Source organism: Hippopotamus amphibius, chromosome 15, assembly GCF_030028045.1.
Source record: "Hippopotamus amphibius kiboko isolate mHipAmp2 chromosome 15, mHipAmp2.hap2, whole genome shotgun sequence".
NCBI lineage: Eukaryota > Metazoa > Chordata > Mammalia > Artiodactyla > Hippopotamidae > Hippopotamus > Hippopotamus amphibius.
In genome coordinates, this window is record NC_080200.1 from 11,120,749 (window position 1) to 11,141,266 (window position 20,518).

At 47.6% G+C, this 20,518-nt stretch overlaps 1 protein-coding gene and 2 pseudogenes across 1 annotated transcript in view; 1 reads left to right on the forward strand and 2 right to left on the reverse strand.

The window, feature by feature from the left end:
* Positions 1-5,803, forward strand: part of MUC16 (mucin 16, cell surface associated) — a 69,049-nt gene extending 63,246 nt beyond the window's left edge. Inside the window, exons 39-42 of the mRNA XM_057708298.1 lie at positions 2,224-2,390; positions 3,736-3,777; positions 3,981-4,060; positions 5,627-5,803. Of these exons, the coding sequence (XP_057564281.1) occupies positions 2,224-2,390; positions 3,736-3,777; positions 3,981-4,060; positions 5,627-5,725 (388 nt within the window). The 3' untranslated portion in view covers positions 5,726-5,803. The remainder of the gene's footprint in view (positions 1-2,223; positions 2,391-3,735; positions 3,778-3,980; positions 4,061-5,626) is intronic.
* Positions 5,319-7,996, reverse strand: LOC130836978 (methyl-CpG-binding domain protein 3-like 1; annotated as a pseudogene).
* Positions 7,997-11,482: 3,486 nt separating this feature from the next.
* On the reverse strand, positions 11,483-12,269 carry LOC130836229 (protein LRATD2-like; annotated as a pseudogene).
* Between the last annotated feature and the right edge of the window lie 8,249 nt (positions 12,270-20,518).

The window sequence follows — 20,518 nt, forward strand, 5'->3', positions numbered from 1 at the left end:
GTGGCAGGCGGATTCTTTACCGCTGCACCACCTAGGAAGTCCTTGTTGGTATAATCTTGACAATAACTACAATTATTATTAACTCCAATAACTACAAATTCTTCCCCTATGAATCATTTGCCAGAACTGAAAATTTCCCATGAACTAAGACAATGGAGATTTGAATTTTTAAAAAATCAACTTTAAAGAATTGATCAAAAGAAACTTTAACTCTTACCGGATACCACTGGGCTTCTGACAGACATCAGCCCCCATCTTGCCTAATCACCACTGTGGACAGCCGTTCCATGACTCTCCCACAGGGCTGTAACTTCTGATCAACGTAACTCCAAGCCCCTAGTCCAATGTGACCAGAAGGCAGAGTTCTCACAGCTGCCCTTGTCCCAGTATACACAGATTTCTTAACTTCCCTGTCATTTTTACAAAATCTCCTCACTAACCAAGTGGACCGCTCCTTTTTGCTTTTGAACAAATCTTCTTCTACATCTTCACAATTATCAGGGAAGTCCTCAAAATAGCTCAGAAAGGTCTTGGTAGGTGGAGTGTCAGTAGAATCCTCCCTACAAAAGCTGTCACCTGAACATACCACATCAGCCCTCGGGCAAGAGCCTTCATAGCACAAGAATTTGTCATTCAAGGGGTCACAATGATCACACTGCCCTTGCCTGTTCTTATTGGCACAGTTACCTGACAATTCTATCAATTTAGAAGTATATGGCATGTAATTTTTCTTTTGTTCCACAGTCATCCAAAATCAAGTTATCTGATAGGGGACAGAAAGTGTCTGACATTCTTCTGTCAACTTTGTAATGAAAGTGAAATACCACCATGTTGCTGTCAGGGTGTGCCCTGCCTATGTCTGTGATGGCAGGTTGAGGTCCTAATGGACCAATGCCCATGGGAGGTCCGTCTATTTCTAGTTGAATTCCAGGGAACACCTTTCTTTCCAGATTCCAATTTCCAAACTCAGGCCTTCCTCTGTAATAGAATCACACATTTCATAAAACTGGCTCTGAGGAAGGCCATGCTGATGGTTTTTCAATATGTTGTTGCAGTTAATATTAAGGGTTTTCACAGAATCTGGTATATTTTTCTCTCAGCACTTTTCATTACTGTTCTCATCACTTGTTATTTTCTTCCTTGCTACTGAGAGAATCTGGAGCAAGTTGCTTCCAGAAGACTCTTCTGTAAGTTTGTTCAGTTGTGTTATGTTATGAGAAGTCTCCCCGCTCTTGACAGGATGCGCCTTTGAAACACTAATGTCTGAGACCTTATCACTACTTTCATCTACAGCTGACTGAGCAGATACCACTTTTCTCTGAGTCACAGGTCTGAGAACAGAAGCTGCCATTTCTTCAGAAGTCATCTTGACCAATGAGCAGGCTTTAGCTGTTGCTCTGTTTCTCTTCCCTTGCGATCATGTCAAGATGTTAATAAAACAAGGTTATTAAAATAATCTCAATGTGACAATTCCTTTCATTTAGGTGCATTAAGAGCCAAATAAATTTCCCCAGTTATCACTATCATAAAGTACATGCAGTACGCTTTTCTAGATCGAGGTTTTAAGGTGGTAGATCAATTTTCTTTCTTCGGTTATTTGAAGCAATTCTTTTGAAGGCTTTTATTCATCATTGTATTCTGTAACTTCTGATCCATCACTGGCTTATAATGATTTTAAAATCCAGTTTGAATGTATCCTTTCCTCTTCTGGTCGGTGGCACCGGAGTCCCCAAGTGCAGCATCCCTCTGAGACGCGCCTGTCGCTAGCGGCATCAGGTGTCCTCGCTACTGTGTGTCAACGGCAGAGCAGATGCCAGGAGTGCACAGAGCTGGGCAAGTGCCCAGGAGGCAGATCTCGGGGCGTGCCACCCTGGTTAATTTCTAGACTTCTGAAAAAGTTGATTTTGACTGCGCTTGCCAGTGTTCTCATTGTTTTCACAGATTTTCTGAAGTCCTTACTCCAACATTTCAAAATGTTCTCCCTGCAGCTATTTATTTATAAATTAATTCAATTACATAAAATGAGACATTCAGTTCCTCACTCACACTAGTCATATTTTAAGTGCTCGATAACAACATGAGCCGAATAATGACTCTATTGGACAGTGCAGACCCAAGTGTTTACGTCATTGCAGAAAGTTCTCCTGGATGTGACTAGAAGCAGGGAACCTAGAATTGGTGTAGAATTCCAGATACCCTTATTCATCCCTTGTGTCTTTCCAGGTCTGTCCCTCCCAGCAACCACACTGGGGTAGATGCTCAGTGTAACTTCTCACCGTTGGCTCGGAGACTGGACAGAGTTGCCATCTATGAGGAATTCCTGCGGCTGACCAAGAATGGTACCCAACTGCAGAATTTTACACTGGACAGGAACAGTGTCCTTGTGGATGGTAAGGCTCCCTGATCATTGGGACAGGAGTGGGATCTTCCAATTTCCTCATATGGGGACCTTCCTGGAAATCTGGAGACTTGGGAATGAGTCAGCACTGAACTCTCCCAGGCTGGCAGGAGGTGACATAGTCCCCCAGACCTTACCCATCATTGAGGGTGAGGAAAGGACACCCAGTGGGATATAGGAGACATTTGCCTTCTCCTAGACAGCACCATGCAATAGAACTTTCTTAGTGAAGGAAATGTTCTATATCTGTACTGTCCAGCGCATAAGGCTCTTGAATATATTTGAAGTATGGCTATTGTGACTGGCTTTTATGGTTACTGATTTTTAATAGTACTGACTACCAGATTTTTTAAATTTTACTTAATTAAAATTAATTTTAATTTAAAAAGGCACTTGCTGCTCGTATCAGACAGCACATCTTAAGAATTTGCTTGGGGAGAGGTTGTACAAGCAGGGGGACCTGCAACCCTCTGTCATTACCCAATCGGTGCTATGTGTCCCTGTGCTCATAGAGTTTGTGTTGTAGTTGGAAATAACAAGAATAGGCAATTGAAAATTATAAATTGTTTGATGTGAGCCAGTCCATACTTGGGAATGGTAATCAGAAGGCTTCCTGGAGGAAATTACAGTACAGGTGAATCCTGGAAAATAAGCATTTAAAAACTCAGTAAAGGAGAAGGGAGTGAATGCATTCATAGGCAAAGAAGAGAACTTCTGTGTGGGAATTTATAAATTTAGAGAGATCTCATGGTCTTGTCAACTGTGATGACCCACTCTCCCCTCCATTAGCATAAGATGGTCCAGTCCATCATCAGTCATCCATTCCCAGAGGTATGATTTGAAATATCACACTCTTGTAGTGTGATCATGGCTGTGTTATTATGTAGCAAAATATCCTCATTTTCCAGTGATGCAGACTAAAATGGAATGAAACATCATTATGTCTATATGACTTTAATATTTAAATGGAATTACGGGATGAAGCAAGGGTAGCAAGTGTTAATAATTTATACATTGGGTGTAATATTGTTTTAAGTGGATGAAATATATATTTCTAGGTGACAGATATTTATAATGTGGTTCTATTTTTCTGTGTATTTGAAAAGTTTTATTTAAAAAGGTAAAACAGGGACTTCCCTGGTGGTCCAATGGCTGACTTTGCAGTTCCAATGCAGGGGGCCCGGGTTTGATCCCTGGTTAGGGAACTAGATCCCACGTGCCGCAATGAAGATCTCGCATGCCGCAACAAAGACCCGGTGCAGCCAAATAAATAAATATTAAAAAAAAAAAAAAAGTAAAATACACTCACATGTATTCTCCATTTCATTCACTTTCAGGGTATTCCCCCAACAGAAACGATGTCTTGACTGAGAATTCTGGTAAGCCTCAAAGACGCCCCATCCCAGGATGGGGAGAGAGTATTTTGATTCTGTGCCTCACTAAAGAGACCCATGTACCCAGGGTATTGGATGATGATAAAAGTTGGCCAACCCATGCTAAGGACTTTTGAGGCACAGTAGGGGGAAGCAGGAGCACTGGGGGAATGACAGGAGGTGGCTCACATCAGCACTTGTCTCCCCAGACCTCCCCTTCTGGGCCATCATCCTCATCTGCCTGGCAGGACTCCTGGTCCTCATCATGTGCCTGATCTGCTGTTTTCTGGTAAGCAAGGAAGTGTTGTTGTCTTCTTACTATCAGGTTGTAAGGGCCCTTTATATATTATAAATACATGTCCTCTGCTGGGATATGTTTTGCAAATATTTTCTCCTAGTTTGCCTTTTCCTTTTCTTAACAACATTAGTCATTAGGGAAATGTAAATGAAAGTCATGATGAGATACCACTACATATGAGAATGGCTAAAATTGAAAAGACAATAACAAGTGTTGGTGAAGATAGGAAGCAACTGGAACTCTCATTTAGTGCTGGTGAAAAATAGCTTAGACGCATCTTTAAAAGTTACATTGGGTTAGTAGACGCAAACTATTACATATAGAATGGATAAACAACAAGGTCCTACTGTATAGCACAGTAGGGTATATCCAATACTCTGGGATTAAACTATAACGGAAAAGAATATAAAAAAGAATGTATATATGTATATAACTGAGTCACTTTGCTGTACAGAAATTAACACAACATTGTAAATCAACTATACTTCAATTAACAAATAAATTTTTTAAAAAGTTACATACCTCTATGCAACCACCCACTCCAAGAGAAATGAGAACATATGTCTATACAAAGACTTGTACACAAATGTTCATAATAATATTTGTACTAGCCAAAGACTAAAAACAACCCAGAAGTCCATCAACAGGCAAACGGATAAACAAACTGTGGTATAGCCACACAGTACAATACTATTTAGCAATAGTACTGGATTAGTAACACGTGCAATGAGGAATCTGAAAATAATTACGCTGAATGAAAGAAGTCAGATGAAAAAGAGTTACTGTATGATCCCATTTATAAACAAGCTCTAGAAAATACTAGCTAATCTCTGAGGCCAGAAACCAGATCAGTGGTTGTTTGGGAATAAGACTGTGTCTGTATATAGCAGGAGAGGAGGAATTACAAAAGAAATGAGGAAAACTGGGGGGATAGTGAGCATTCCTTATTTTGATGGTGGGGATGGTTCAATAAGTTTATAATCCAAACTTATCAAATCATTCACTTTACCACACGGATACCTAGAAATTAATTAGTGAACTAGGACCTACTTTGCAGCAAGGGAGGTGTAAAAAACACTCTATAATAACCTATATGTGAAAAGAAACGGGAGATAACTACATACCTCTATGTGTATAACTGAACAAGATTCTGTACACCTACAACAAAGACAATGTTGTAAATCAAATGTGCTCCAACAAAAAATAACATTACATTTAAAAAAATCATTCACTTTAAATGTATGCAGTTTACTGTATGTCAGTAACACATCAGTTAAGCTGGGGTGGGGGGAGGGAGGCAGAGGATATGAAGGGGATATCAGCGAGCAAATGGCAGAAAAAATGATTTATAGGGAAGACAGAAGAAGAGAAAGAGGTGAAAGAGGAGAAAGGAGAGGAAAAGGGCTGAGAGAGAACATTAAGAGAAAAAGAGAAAAAAGGAAGAGAGACACACAGGAACATCAGGTCTCTGTGGCTGTGACCATGTCCTTCCCCCACAGCCCCCCGTACTTGAGCAGATGACTGGTCCATTCTGATGCCCTCTGCTCACCCTCACAGGTCGCTGTCTCCCGGCGGGAGAAGGAGGGTGATTACGAGGTTCAGCAACAACACGTGGGCTATTACCTGCCACACCTGGACCTGAGGAAGCAGCAATGACATCTGCTTGAGCCCCTTTTCCCAGTCAGGTTCCAGAGGAGCTCAGCCAGAACAGAAATAAACCACACTGGTCGGACACAACCTCTGGGCCTTTCTTGACTTGGCCCCTACCTGGTTCACAGTGGACTGAGATCAAAGTTTTCCCCTTCATTACGTCCTAAAGACAACTGCGACTTCTGTCTGATGGTTTCGCACCATTTCATCCCTCAGGGACACCAGGATTGGTGAAACAGGCACAGACAAAAACATTGCCGACGAACAAAAACAATATCCCACTGATGTGTGAGGCTTGCCTACCTAGTCACCCACTGCACACCTCTCTCCTTGACTCCTGTGCAGCCATCACCCCATCTCTATTCCTCTATATTCTGCACCCCCATCCCCGAAGCCCTGGCAGTCTCAAGTTCCCCTTGGACTACTTCATCCTCTGACATTCAGATTCACCAGGACACAGAAAATCTGCCTCAGTGACTCCTCTCCCTCATCACAGGTCCTCCAAGGTAGGAAATAGGAATGAATGGGTCAGACATGACTCTGCAATCAGCCTTGGGACTTGGGAGCTGAAATGCCTAGGTACCTGGGAAGAGTGAATCCCAGAGTATTACCAAACTCTAGAAAGATAAGGTCTGCTTTGGATTTAAAGATGAATAAAACTCAGGGGAAAGATCTGAGAAAGAAATAAGATAGTCTTTTTTTCATTTTTCTCTGCACTGAATGTAACCAGACAGTTAAAGCAGAGACTCCCCAACACACAGCCTGAAGTATCCCAGGCATGAAACAAATACTATAGTTGCTCTATTATTATTTAACACCTCGCTCTCAGAAACTATAAATCCCTCAGATAAAAGCAAGTCATGATAAAGAGGATTTGAATAATACAACATGTTTGATGAGGCAAACAGGCAAATAAATCCCAACAAGCAGTGACTTATAGTTAGGTTAATGATGCTAAAAACAGTCTCCCTCGATATCACGATGCCCCAAACGGCATGTCAATTTCCATGAATCAAATTTTCAACACATAAAAATCTTCTAAAATGAGGGAAAGTTTGGTATCTTGTTGTATGCAACTCTGAATTAGCCTGAAACAAAGAACACTAAAATAGAGACCTAGTAGTAGATATCTTATTTGAGAACACGGTTATAACAGCTCCGTAATGAGAATCTACTAGGTAGTATTAAACAAAAAGGATAATCTATTCTGAAAAGGTAGGTTGTACCCTGTGATTGTAAGGGCAAAAATGACTTTGAGAACTCTCTATTGACTTTAAAATACAAATAGGGAATTCCCTGGCTGTCCAGTGGTTAGGACTCCACACTTTCACTGCCAAGGGCGTGAGTTCAATCCCTGGTCAAGGAACTAAGATCCCTCAGGCCACGTGGCATGGCCAAAAATTAAATACATTAAAATACAAGTAAATAACATACATAGAGAGGAAAATGAGATAACAAAATGAAAAGGAAAATGAGATAACAAAATGAAAGATTTCCTTCTCTCCTAACCAGAAACCAAATCTCTCCTCTCAAAAAGATCACGGTCTATATTTTGTATGTCACGCAAAGGAATTTAATAAAAGTATTGGTGTATTTTAAAGTGTCAAGAGCTCAAAGCAAGAAAAACTTACGGACACTGCAGAGAGACATTAATAAAGTGCTGTGATGTACCGTTTCATCTGCGCCATTTTCTCCTTTTGTTCCACAGTGTTGGCCAGGACCTCCTTCTTAGCCCTTCACTTTTTCTGCCTTGATCGCTGGCTTGGCTGCAATCAGTGCCATCCCCAGTCTCTCTCTTGCCATCTTCACTTTCCTGTTTCCTGATACCTTCCTCAGTCACCGGAAATTGTTTGCAGAGGAGCTGTGGGATACCCAGACCAGCTCCTGGAATCATCTCTGCCAGATCTGAAAACCAGGCAGGGGTGGGCTTGGGGCTGGAGTTCAGACCACCTGTGAGAACTCCTGGAAGAGACTCGCCTGTGCAACCAGTTGCAAGTTTTTGCAAGGCTTTGGCAACAAGATCCAAAGTACTTAAGTGTTCTCTGGTTCCACTGAAGGTCTGGAATCCATGCAGTCTCTTCTGCCAGAGCACTTGCTGGGGCTTGTCCAAGGTTTCCTCCCATTGATGGCATCTGATCTCATTGCCAGGATAGGATGTGATTCTAGTAACTGGCCTCTTGATTATTTACTGATATTCTCAAAGGGATGGAGGTGCTTAAACCAGGCTTTGGACTGGTTTCCACAATCATGTTGCTTCCTCTATGAAGTCTTGACCATCATACGTCTTTTCTTCTTATCCTATAAAATTAATCATGAAATTGTACAGGACAAAATAGTTCTAAAGTCTTATTCCTAAGGGGAAACAAAATTATTATTTATATATATTTATATTATATATATATATATATTTTTTTTTTAAGTGCCAGTGTACCCATTGCCAAGGCATTAAAAACTCTTATCCACAACACTGCCATCTTCAAGAAAGATCCAACAGCTGATGTGATTTCCTTTTCTTGGAACCTTCACTGGTGGGTTGCTGCTTTACCTTAAGCATGACAACCCTAAGAAAACTTCCAACAGAATCACTGTTCTGAAGCATTACACATTTCACACTTCCGGTACCCTGTATAAACGCTTGCGTTGCATGGGAATGCAGCACTGGAGTAGATCTATTTCCTCTTCTAGTTCATTTTCAAGCCCTGTTATCAAAACTCTTCTCTAGATGCAGGATGCTACTCTTGGTGGATTTTACAGGAATTCTTCCCTAAAGTTCAGATTTCTCACAAAGATGTTTATAACAACAGATGGTTACTGCTGTACCTCAGTGTGACCAACAACATTCACTTTCCATTTGAGGGCAAAGGAGGGAGACAGAGAAGGGAGAGTAGAAAAGAAAGCTGGCTTCCCCTGCCCCCAGAACTGCTAGACAGTGCTGCTCTGTTCTTCTTCCCTCCTGCTATCTGCACATTGGTCATTTCTTTCAACTTTCATTATTGTGTTAAGCATAAAAGAAAACCCAAATCTGTTAGGTATAGTAGGCTCTCTCCTAAACGTCTTTACCCATGTTTATCTTGCTCTGTTTTCCCACGAGCAAGAGAACATAAACACAAAGCTTATTATTGAACTTTACAGATTATTAAACACGGGAATTAGATCTACATTTCCAAAAGGAGACAGATGATTCTCCAAAGTCCCAGGCCAGGGCTGAGTGTGGTCCATCTTTAACAGTCAAATGATGATATTTATATATATAAAGTCAAATGATCACCAAAATGACTGGTGATCTCTGTAAAAAGGAACATAGCTAATGCCCTTGTAATTAACTGATTTCCTGTTGAGGTGCTATGATAGTTGAGGCTTTTAAATATGGCCTCAACTTCTCAAGTTTGAAAAAAGTAAGTATACAAGGAAATCCTTCAAGTATTGTTGCCTTGATTTAAAGATCTCCAGGCAGGAGGCCCAAGGATGGCCACGGCCATAAAACACTCAAGTGTGATCCTACTCCAAACTGTAAGAATTAGGTCACAACATGACTTGTTCAGTGTAATCTATAATGATTCCCAAGAGAAAGAAAAATTTTACTCAACTTTTGAGACAGCATTAGCAGTTCCAACGTGCAGCAGAGAAGCATTCTGAAATCAAGGGCACACATCATTACAGAGCTCACATGATAACAAGGGACAGGCTGTAAAAATTAAAGCCTCACAGTAAAGCAAATAGTAGTTCAGCAGCAGATCCAAATAGTATGGGCCAGGCTGCTGTCAAAAGATCCCACAATCACAAAACCATGCTTTATAGAACTGTCACCAGATCTGGCACTGACTACACCAGGTGGCATTTACTTGTGGCTGCTGTCACCTCTCCTAATGAAAGTGTTCTGAGGGGGTGTTCTCCAAACAACAAGGAGACTGCAGCCATATAACAAGAATTCACATCTTGAATTAAATTGCATCAAATGTGGCTAGCAAAATAAATACCTTATCATTAGGACTTCCCTGGTGGCACAGTGGTTAAGAATCTGCCTGCCAATGCAGGGGACACAGGTTCAAGCCCTGGTCAGGGAAGACCCCACATGCTGAGGAGCAGTTAAGCCCGTGTGCCACAACTACTGAAGCCTGTGTGCTCAGAGCCGGTGTTCTGCAACAAGAGAAGCTACTGCAAAGAGAAGGCCAGGCACCACAAGAAAGAGTAGCGTGCCCACGCCCCCACCCCACCACATCTAGAGAAAGCCCACACACAGCAACAAAGACCCAATGCAGCCAATAAATAATTTTTTTTAAAAAAATACCTTATCATTGAAATATGCCTCCAGCCTAAGATTTTACCACTAGCAGAACATAAGTGAAAGTGAGGGTTATGGGGCAGTGAGGGGGAAAAAATTCACAGGACCACCACCAAAGCCTTACAGTCTAAAAAAAAGGTTATTTTCACTCTTCAGGAAGGGGGTTAGGTCGGGAGTGGACAGGAGATTGACTAATTCCTGCCGGGGCAACCCTGTTTGGTTGCTTCTGCAGTAGATACTTTATGGGCTGACACCAGCCAAGGTGTGACCTGCAGATGAACAGGCCCAAGCAGGTTTAATTAGATCAGAGAAACAAAGCGCCATTCCCTTCTTTGATAACAAATAAAGCAGCTGTAAGTGCCTACAATAGCAGGCGAAAAACAAAGGCAGCAAAACAGAATCACATTGAATCCTTCCCCTAGCTGGCCTGTGACAGTGATTTACTTGTAACCTGGGAAGGGGCAAGTGGGTGCAAGAAGGAGCAGGAGACTCAGCTAGAGGCCAGCTCCAGAAGATGAATTGCTTGCGGATGGGGAAGACGGAGGTAGCAAAGTCTGTTCTGTAGTCCAAGGAGGCCTCATAGGACCTTCATTGGAGGCTGCTAGGTTTTGGTCTGCCTCTCCCAGACCTGGCCCCGGTTTCACCAGCTTCGCGCCCCAGGAATCCCATAAAATAAATCACCCCCGACTCCCGGATCCCACACAGGGTTCTGCGGGGCTAATGCCACCACAAACCGGCTCTGGCCTTGGTACAGGGCATACTCCAAGCCCAGGGTGGGAGGGGGAGCGGGCAGGAGGCAATGGCAGGTTAGGTACTCCGAACTTTTCTCCACCCCCGGGCGCGTTAGAAGGGTCGATTTTTGGATCCAGGTACAGCAGGGGTTAAGTGCCACACAAGTCAACAGTTTACCTCACTTTGGAAAGGAAGACAGATTGAGCGGGCGGGCAGGAAGCTTCCCCCGCCAAAGGGCTCCTACCAGCTCCCTCTTCCTCCTCCATCCAAGATAATAAGCTCAAGCCACAAGTGGTTGCGAATCTCTCCAACTCCCCTTTTTCCAAAAGGCCCAGGAGCCCAGACAGGGCCCAGAGGTGGTGGTGGAGGGAATGAGAGGAGAGAGAGGCGGCGGCTGTTGCGAACAGACCCCTTTCAACAGCTCCGCACTCAGATTGCCCTGCAGCGCACCACCGCCTCCCGATGCTCCACCTCCCGGCGGGTGGCAGTAGGGCGCCGGGGAGGTGGCATAACTTGCGCCGCGTCGCGGTCGCCCCCCTCCAGCTACGCGGGGTGCAGATCCGTGGCAAGCTCTTGCAGCGCCGCGGCGCGCCCGAAGTGGTCGTTATGCCGCTTCTCCATAATCAGGCCCTCCAAGCTCTGGAAGTGAACCTGTGGTTGCGCTGGGCAGAGAGCTGGATCTGCACCCCGTAGGGCTGCTGGCCGAATCGCAGCTCGCCAGCAATCTTGAACCTGCGCTTGCCTAAGCCTCACCGGACCGTGAAGCTGTCGAAGTTGCTTGCGTCTGCTCAGCGGCGCTGGGGCTCCGCTGCTCGTAGCTGTAGACGGTTCTCCACGCCGCTGGCGTCTGTCGGGAAGCTGTTGCTCACTTCCAGGAGGTGCAAAGGCACCACCTGGAAACTGCCCATGTATACAGTCCAGTGCGGATACTGCGCCTGCCGCACGAACTCCACCAGGTGGAACTCCACCAGGTAGCCAGGTCGGCATTGTTGAGCAGGTTCTCAGGCGTGCAGGTGCTCAGCGCCACGGAGCCCGCGCAAAAGCTTTTCTGGTAGATGCACTCGTGGAGGGTACAACACGGAGCGCCCCACCTCGCGCAGCCGCAGGGCGAGCGCGGGGTCAGTGGTTGCGCATCCCTGCTGTTAGGCAAACGGTCGCCGCCGCCGTCCAGCTTCTGGGGCAGCGGCTGCAGTTCCACGTCCTCATTGTCACTGAAGATGTAGGCGATTTCGATGTGGGGCCCATTGGGTAGGCTGTAAGAACTTTCTAATAACAGGTGGGTCCTTTTCTTCGCATCGTTGCGCATCGCACTGAGGACGCAAGTTCACGCTGCCGAGAGAGGAGAAAGCGAAACCATCACTAGGGTGATTGGCACAGGTCTCCGGACAGGGTCTGAGACGACCCGCGAGAGGAGGAAGCCGTGGGGAATGGGGGTGGGGAGCGCTGCACCTGATACTTCTAAGGGAGTTTGCAAGTGTGGGTTTCGCAGTCCGTCTCCTGGCGCGGTGGCAGCGAGGCTGGGCAGGGGGAAACGACACATCATGCCCTGGCAGCTATACAGCTCCTCAAGACTTGAACGTAGGAGTCAATGCCTGTTCACACCCATCCCCTCCCTCCTGCTGGGGCTGCTGTTCCCCCTCAACCTGCTCTCAGGGAGGCGGGGCTCCAGAAGAAGCAAGCAGCCTGCCATTCGCAGTTGCCGCTGGGCCCTGCGAGCAACAAGCGCCAGACCGCGAGGGTTGGGATTGTAGATCTGGCTCCTTGGCTTTCCAGGGGAATTAACGTAGACTATTAACACAGGGAGGTCTGCTGTTCCTCACCTAACAAAATGCCTAGAAGGTAACAGCTGTATAACTCTCCCCGCCCAACCAGACTCAAAATGTACTTGCAAGGGCCAAAGCCTTTTTCAGTGCCGGCACTCCTGTCCCTCCTCTTGCACATGTGCTTGAGGGGCTGGGAGGTCTTGGGTGAGCTCCAGACCTGCAACCTCCTGGTAGTTTATCGTGATGCTACTGACTGTCCCTTGTTGCACGCAGAGTAAAAATGAATCAACTCTTTAAACTAAATGAGGCCTGCAGAATGTGTACCCACCAAGAAGGTACAACGTAGAAGCTGGTGAAATGCATGGTCCTTACCAGGGAGAAATATCTATGTGCGCTATTGCTGTCCCCCGACCCTACCTACAACACCGCCCAACAGGTCCTGGACCAGCTGTTCACTAGGTGAACGCAGCTCCCTCCTCAGCACAGTGGTGACTCTGCCCACTACTAGCTGTGTGTTTGACAATGTGACCAAATCTCCCTGAGGCCTCGGTTTGCTCCTCAAAAAAGCAGGGTGGTAGAGGTTAAACCTCATAGGGTCCTTGTAGGGACTACTATAGCAAGGTTGCCTGGTGCCTGGCTCTGCAGAAAGGGGTGCTGGATGTGCTGGGATTGTTCTTGGTTATTACCCCCCCCACCCCACCCCCGCCTTGAAAGGCTGTCTGCCACACCCCACTGGCCTGTGGCCTTCCTGAGTTTAGAAAAGCATGTGGAAAGCAACCCGCTATTTCAGTGCAAAGGAGGTTTGAGATTCCACTTACAAGTCCTGGTCCTTGTCCTCGGTGTGGCCCAGGCCCACTCAGACACCTGGGGTGGTTCTGGTTGAAATTCATTCATTCCACAGTATATATTAAGCACCTACTACACGCAGGCACTGAGACACAACATAACTCAGTGAATGAAGCAGACATAATGCCTGGGCCACAATATAGTAGAAGATTCACAGTCATACTAGACATCATTTGCAGGTCCTGTCCACTGTACATCACATGTGATGCCCTCATGGCCTTATCTAGATCTTCAAGCATCCTCCCATATTCTAACTGGGATGATGAACCACAGGACCAACTGAAAACCTGAGTGGTGTTTGGGCCCAGAAGAAGGGCCTCAGGTCACCACAACACAGATGGGGAGAATATGGGGCTGTGGGTAGGGAGTGACTGGCAGAACCATGGATCTCACACAATCTTTTCATTCCCCTGGGAGGGCTGAGGTCTGGTAGCTTCTGCTTCAGAACAGGAGGGAAGAGAACTGTAGGTGGGGTCCCAGGTCCCTCAAGAACCAATGGGGAGGATGGGATGACTCATTCCCTGAAATAACCATCCCCCACCAGAGTCCCATTTGATCTACCTGGCCCCCTCCACATCCACCACTCCTGATGACCACCATCAGGCTCAGGACAGGAGGTGTGGGAGAAATGTGCTCTCAAATCTGGCTCAATCCTCAGTCCTGGGACTTCCCTGGTGGTGCAGTGGTTAAGAATCCGCCTGCCAGTGCAGGGGAGTCGGGTCAATCCCTGGGCTGGGAAGATCCCACATGCCTCGGAGCAGCTAAGCCCAGGTGCCACAACTACTGAAGCCCACAGGCCTATAACCTGTGCTCCACAACAAGAGAAGCCACTGCAATGAGAAGCCTGCACACCACAGTGAAGAGTAGCCCCCCGATCATCACAACTAGAGAAAGCCCAAAGACCCAATGTGGCCAATAAATAATTTTTTTAAAAAAATCCTCAGCCCTGACTCCCAGATGCATGGAGGACTGAGGTGGGCTCTGTCCATGACCTTGGGGGAAGGGTATAAGGGGGAAGAGGAGACAGACTCACACACAGTGGTAAACGTGCCAGATGACCAGGCTTGACACTGCCAGGACAGCACAGAGGCATCAGGAGCGGGGTGGGGCTGTCTCCTGGACAGGAAGGAGCAGGCTTAGGGGCACAGACACAAACAAGGGTGCTATCGAGGGCAGCGTGGAAGGAAAGGCCAGGCCTCTGACTCTGCTGCTCAGGTGCCTCCCCCAATGCCATCTTGTGTATTGTGGGAACATGGCCGAACCAGGTGCAGGATTTCTGGGAGCCCCCACACTCTCTGTTACAAGCTGAAGCTAGCTTATGTGAAGGTCCACTTGCCCGGCTCAGACTTGGAGGGCCATGCCCACCTTGTCCATGTCCAGCTAGAAAAAATACTGCATATTGAGGCATAGCTGAAGGTGAGGGAACTGCAGTCTAGGAGAATATCTGGGATGGGGGTGAGGGGCTGGAGTCCCTTAAAAGCAGTGGGATCTTTGCCTTTGAAAAGGCACAGGAGGGGATTCCCTGGGGGTCCAGTGGTTAGGACTCCACGCTCTTACTGCCGAGGGCCTAGAAAAAAGAAGAAGAAGGAAGAAAGAAGAAAGAAAAAAGAAAAGGTACACTGAGGGTGCCTTTCACTTTATCCTGCTCCAAAGCCAGCTCCAAAGCCAGCTCCAGAACTAGCACCAGGGACAGTTCTAGTACTACTTCCGGTATTGGAGCTGGAGCCAGCGTCGCGACCATGGGCCCCTCCAGACCTGGAGCATATGCCACCCTCAGCGCCAGCTCCTGGGCTGCAGCCAGCTGGATCAGCAGTTCCAGTGCAAAATCCATCCCCAGCTGCTTCCGTAACAGAGCTACTTGCAGCCCCAGAGCCTGCGGGCCCCTGGGATGTGATCAACAACATGCTGAGGGAGAGGCCCGCCATTCTGGAGTTCCCTCCCCAGCTGGCGGCTGAGCAGTTGACTTTGATGGATGCAGTGAGCAGCTGGGCTCTCAGGGCGGGCTGGGCCCAGCTTCCCTCCCTCATCAGCTACGCCAGACCTGCCATTCCCTGATCAAGACTCTGATGATCTGGATCCAAATCCCACTTCCCCCTCTTACCAACTGTGTGACCTGAGCAACTTTCTTAATCCCCAAATCTTCACTGTCCACATGGGGACAGTAGAGGTGGACACTGAGAGGGCCTGCTGCACAGGATGGCTGTGCAGATTAATGAGGTAGAACAGATGGTACACTGAGTGGGGCCAGTCCTTTGAGGGAGGGAGGTGAGCTCACTGAAGTGTTGCCAGGTCCTAGCGTTAATCACCCACTTGCCCAGGAGGCCTCAAAAGCCTCAGCAACTTATTAGGCACCTGATGTGTACTTGTCTAATGGGAGAAAGACAAAAAAAAAGGACACTGGTTGCAGCAGCCATGGGGGAATGCACATCTGAATGCGGAGTTGGAAATGAGTGATCAGAATGGGTGGAAGATGCCCCTTGAGATGGGCAGGTGTGAGCCGCATTCTGGTGCTTGGAAGACGTGAAGCTGGCCTGGATACAAATGCCACTTCCCTTCCCCACCAGTACTGTGTCCTACAGCATCCTGAGTTGGGCACAGAAAAACCCAGGGACTCCCACAAGCCTCTGGCCACATCCTCAGCTTCCTGGTTCCTGTTGTGACCAGTGTCCACCCATTTCTACAGTGTGGCCAACTGTGTCATCACCACCTGCCTCAAGAGTCCCAAGCATGACTGCCCAGGACAGGGCCAGGGTAGTGGAGCACTGGATCCAAGTGGCCAAGGTATGCCGTGGGAGGGCCCAAGGAGCACTCTCTGGAGTCATGGGAACTGCCCCTTTTCCTCAGCTCTCAGGACTGAAATCTTTGGTCTGAGCCCTGCACAGTCCCTAGGCCCCTTTTGCCAGGGGCACACTGACCTCGACCTGCAGATCTTAGGGGTGGGGTGTTCACTTCCCATCTGGGCTCTTCCTTGGGTTGAGGTAAAAATCCTTCTTCCTGGGAGTGTTACTCATCAGGTACAGGTGTGCCCTCCATGGGATCTCTAGACATCTGTCTCATCCAGGAGAGAAGTCAATGAGAATAGAAGCCAGAGAAAGCAGGGACCCAGCTCCCCCACACACAGCTCATTCTCTTCCCTTCCCCAGGAACACTGAGTCCTCAGGAACTTCTCCTCACTCCGAGCCATCCTCTGTGCTCTGCAGAGCTCCTCCTCCATTCATTGTCTGAAGAAGACATGGCAACAAGTTTCCAGGTGGGTAGGCTTCTCCATCCGACTACCACCGGGTGGACCAGAGACTCCCCCATAGAGCTGGCATTGCACCCTCTGTCAGCTGGGACCTCCTGGAAGGCAGCAGACCTTGGGGACAGGGACTGACATGGCTGCTGGTTTCTCTGAGCCTCCCTGGACCTTAGGTCAGCAGTTCTGCTTCAGGAATCAGTTTCCTTAACTGATCAAATCCTGGGTTGAGCCAAATTGGAGATTTTCAAGTGTTTACCTTGCAGCAACAGAACTCTGCTGAACAGAAACTAACACTGGTCAAAACAACTGCTCAGTAGAACTGGGAATGGAGGTCCCAGGTGACAACATGAACGCCCCCTTCCCAGTCCCACAGAGACCTCAATGCTCAGAGGAACCCTGTGCAAACTCTCCCAGGCTACTGGGATTTCCGGTTTCTCAAATGAGAAGGATTTGCCCTCAAACCCCTTCCTTGACACTTTTCTCAGTTACCTGCTGCTACTGGATGCTGTGATGCAGGATTATCTGGAGGTGAGTGACGCTGGAGATGGGGCAGGGGGATCGGGATCCTGAGGTTTGGGAGTAAAGAGCCCTCAGTGAGCCCTGACTCTCAGCACTTGGCAAACCTCCTCTCACAAGAGCCTCACAAGCCACCCCTGGGAGCAGGGACTTATGCCCATCTCTTCCACGAGTGAAGAAGCTCCATGTAGGCTGCTCATCCTGGTTCCCTGAGCTGGTGATGCTCAGAGCTGCCTGCCTGACTGTAGAGCTACAGGAGGTTGTGTCTGAGCTGGACTCAGCCTCTCCCTCAGGCCCCGCCCATGGGAGTGAAGTCAAGTCCATCCAAGTCACAAAGCACATCAGTGGCTGAGCAGTCCCTTTCTGCCTGAGGCCTCAGTCTCTCCATCTGTCATCAGAGAGGGTTGGGCTAGAAGGTCTCTGGCCTCAGCTCCCCTGTCCCCCATTCTCTGGACCCCAGAGCCTGGCCCGGGTCCAAATACTATTTCTGGGCATGCCTGTGCCCTGGTGGGCCCTGAGAGTAGGGCAACATGAGATGGGATGTGGATGGGGGATAGTCACAGGCTAAAGGGGCTGTTTCTTCCTTCCTTCCTTCTTTTCTCTCCCTCTCTCTCTCTCTCTTTCTTTCTTTCATTCATTTATTTAGTTGTGCTGGATCTTAGTTGAGGCTCACGGGCTCCTTACTGCAGCAAGTGAACTCATAGTTGCAGCATGCATATGTGGAATCTAGTTCCATGACCAGGGATCAAACCTGCACCCCCTGCATTGGGAGCACAGAGTCTCAACCACTGTGCCACCAGGGAAGTCCCAAGGGGGCTGTTTCTGATAAACTTTGGCCATCTGCCTTCCAGAGCAATGCAACCCACTTTCTGAATAGTCAGGTGAGCAGTTATGGCCTCACTGTGGGGAGGGTGGCGTTTGGAAATCAGAAACCACCTCCCCAACAGGACCCTCTCTGGCCCCTCCCTTGAGTCTTAAATTTATTGGTAGGAAACACACTGCATTGGCAGGTGGTAGAAGGAGCTGGTGTGGTGGAAAGGGCTGGCATTAAGGACAACTTCCTGGAGGAGTGGCTATTTAAACCCAGCTTGAGAAGTCAGGGCCTGGATGGAAGTGGAGCTAAGGAGGGTCCCCATGTGAGTAAAACCTATTACCTGACCCATGCCCTGCTCTCACCCCCACAAGGCCCTGGAAAGGTCCGCCACCCAAGCCCTGCCTGCATCCTGTCCTTCCCTCTGTCCCAGGAATTCAAAATAATTACAGAGGTTCAGCTGCTCCAAGTGGCTGCAAACAAGCTGGAGCCCAGGAGCAATTTGGGGCCTGGTTCCAGGCTATGGAGCCCCTTAGTGAGGAAGAGAGGTGAAGCGAGACAGGAAATGGTTGAGGGCAGGGTGAACTCCCTCTGATGGCAGCTGCAGCCATGGCTCCCTGGTCAGTCCCAGACCTTGTTGTATGGTGACGCCTGGGGCAGCTAGACTCCAGCTGCTGGCAGGCACTGGGACGGGGACCTGTGGTGTGGTTCTTGGTAGCCTCACAGGTGCCCCTCTGTCCAGTAGCTACAGCCTGTCCTGCCACCTAGAGCTCCAGCACCAGAAGGCCAACATGATCAGAGTGGCCTTGAAACCAAACAAGGTCTAACCAACAACATCTTCTGCTACCGCTCTATGTCCAGGAAAGAATGAATTATTCTTGAAGGCCAACAAAGTCTGTCTGTCAACAAGTTCAGGTCTGAGTGAGTGTCTGGGCAGGCAGAGGCTGAATTCTGGGGCTCAGTGAAGCTCTGGATTAAGCATGGGCCTGGGGGGAAGAACAGTTGATACTGGGATCCCAATTCCACCACTGACCACTCCTGTCATGGAGAGATTTTCCCTACTTTTATGGGACTCACATTCATCCTCTATAAAATGGGTGATGCTAAAGTCCCATGACAGTGACAAATGGGGTGCTGTTAACTAAGCATTCAGCACAGGACTTGGAGCAGACTGTAGTGGGGGCAGGGAAGTGGGCCGTGATTCTGGGAAAGGCCTCATAGATGATCTGTCTCTTCTATTCAGTCACCACATCCCTGACACACTGACCAGAACCAGTGGCCGACCTGACTCCTGAGGCCAGCTCAAGTACAGCCACTACCTCTATGGCGGGGACACAACTAGGACATTCACGGTGCACAGGACCAGCTCCTAGGGGAAAGAGAATTTTGTAAGCCTTTTCCTGGGGTCCCACAAAGCCCAAAAATGGGGGATGACCCCCCACCCCATCTACCTGACATCTGTACACCAACGCCTATTTACCTAGGCAAAGTGCAATCTTTAATTACTTTTTTTAAGATTTTTTTTTGAAGTGGACCATTTTTAAAGTCTTTACTGAATTTGTTACAATATTGCTTCTGTTTTTTTATGTTTTGGTTTTTGGCCAGGAGGCATGTGGGATCTTAGCTCCCCGACCAGGGATTGAACCTGCACCCCCTGCATTGGAAGGCGAAGTCTTAACCACTGGACCACCAGGGAAGTCCCTAATTCTTGTAAATACTTAGGATTTTAATATAACATTCTATTCTGTTTTCACTAAAGCCTGGGAGTCGTGTTGTGGTTCTGTCACTTCCTGTGCTCATGGAAATAACATACAGAATCTCACATTTCTCCTCGAAATAAGTAATTCTGCTGGGTCATGAGCTTCTTGTATGTGGGAGAAGGGAGAAGAGCCAACCCCCCTCCCTGGCTACTGAAGGACACCCCACGCCCCCTTCCTCAGATGACAGAATCGTTTCAGTGCTGGATGCTCCTACCAGGGCCAGGAGCAAAGACAGCCTCTCAGAACTCCTGGGATTTACAAGTTGGAGGTTCTTTCATAGGCAGAGCAATAACCCCTGAAGTGTGGGTGTCTTACAAATAGGACCATGTCCTTCCCAAGGACCGTGGATGTTTTTCTACAGCTCTTGAGGAAGAGGGAACATTTCTGTCTCTCTTGTTCAAGTTTCTTTTCGTCAAATACTGCAACTTGTTATTATCTAGTCAACTTGTGAATGACCCACACTCTCCTTTGCTGTCCAGGGTAACTTCTGGGCCTGTGTGGTTCTGAGGTCCCTGGTCTCAGACAATCTCCAGTTCATACACTCAGTTGTGTTCTTAACAACCTGTAGGAAAGGTTAAGCAGGGCCTAAACCTGTAGACCTTGTTGCCTCTGGACCAGCTGTGTTCTTTTCCACTGTTGTGCTGTGATGATTTTAAGGGGTGTGGAATTTTCCTGTTGGGAAATCTGAAAAATGAGGCGTAAGAGGGCAGGTGGAAGTTGGGGGTCCAGCAGAGGAATGCCATCAAAATGAGGGTGTGTGGACATGCATGGATACAGCCTTACCCATTAAAAAGCTGGAATACACTCAATCTGGGTGGTAAAGACACTGCTCTGAGCTTACCCCAAGTACC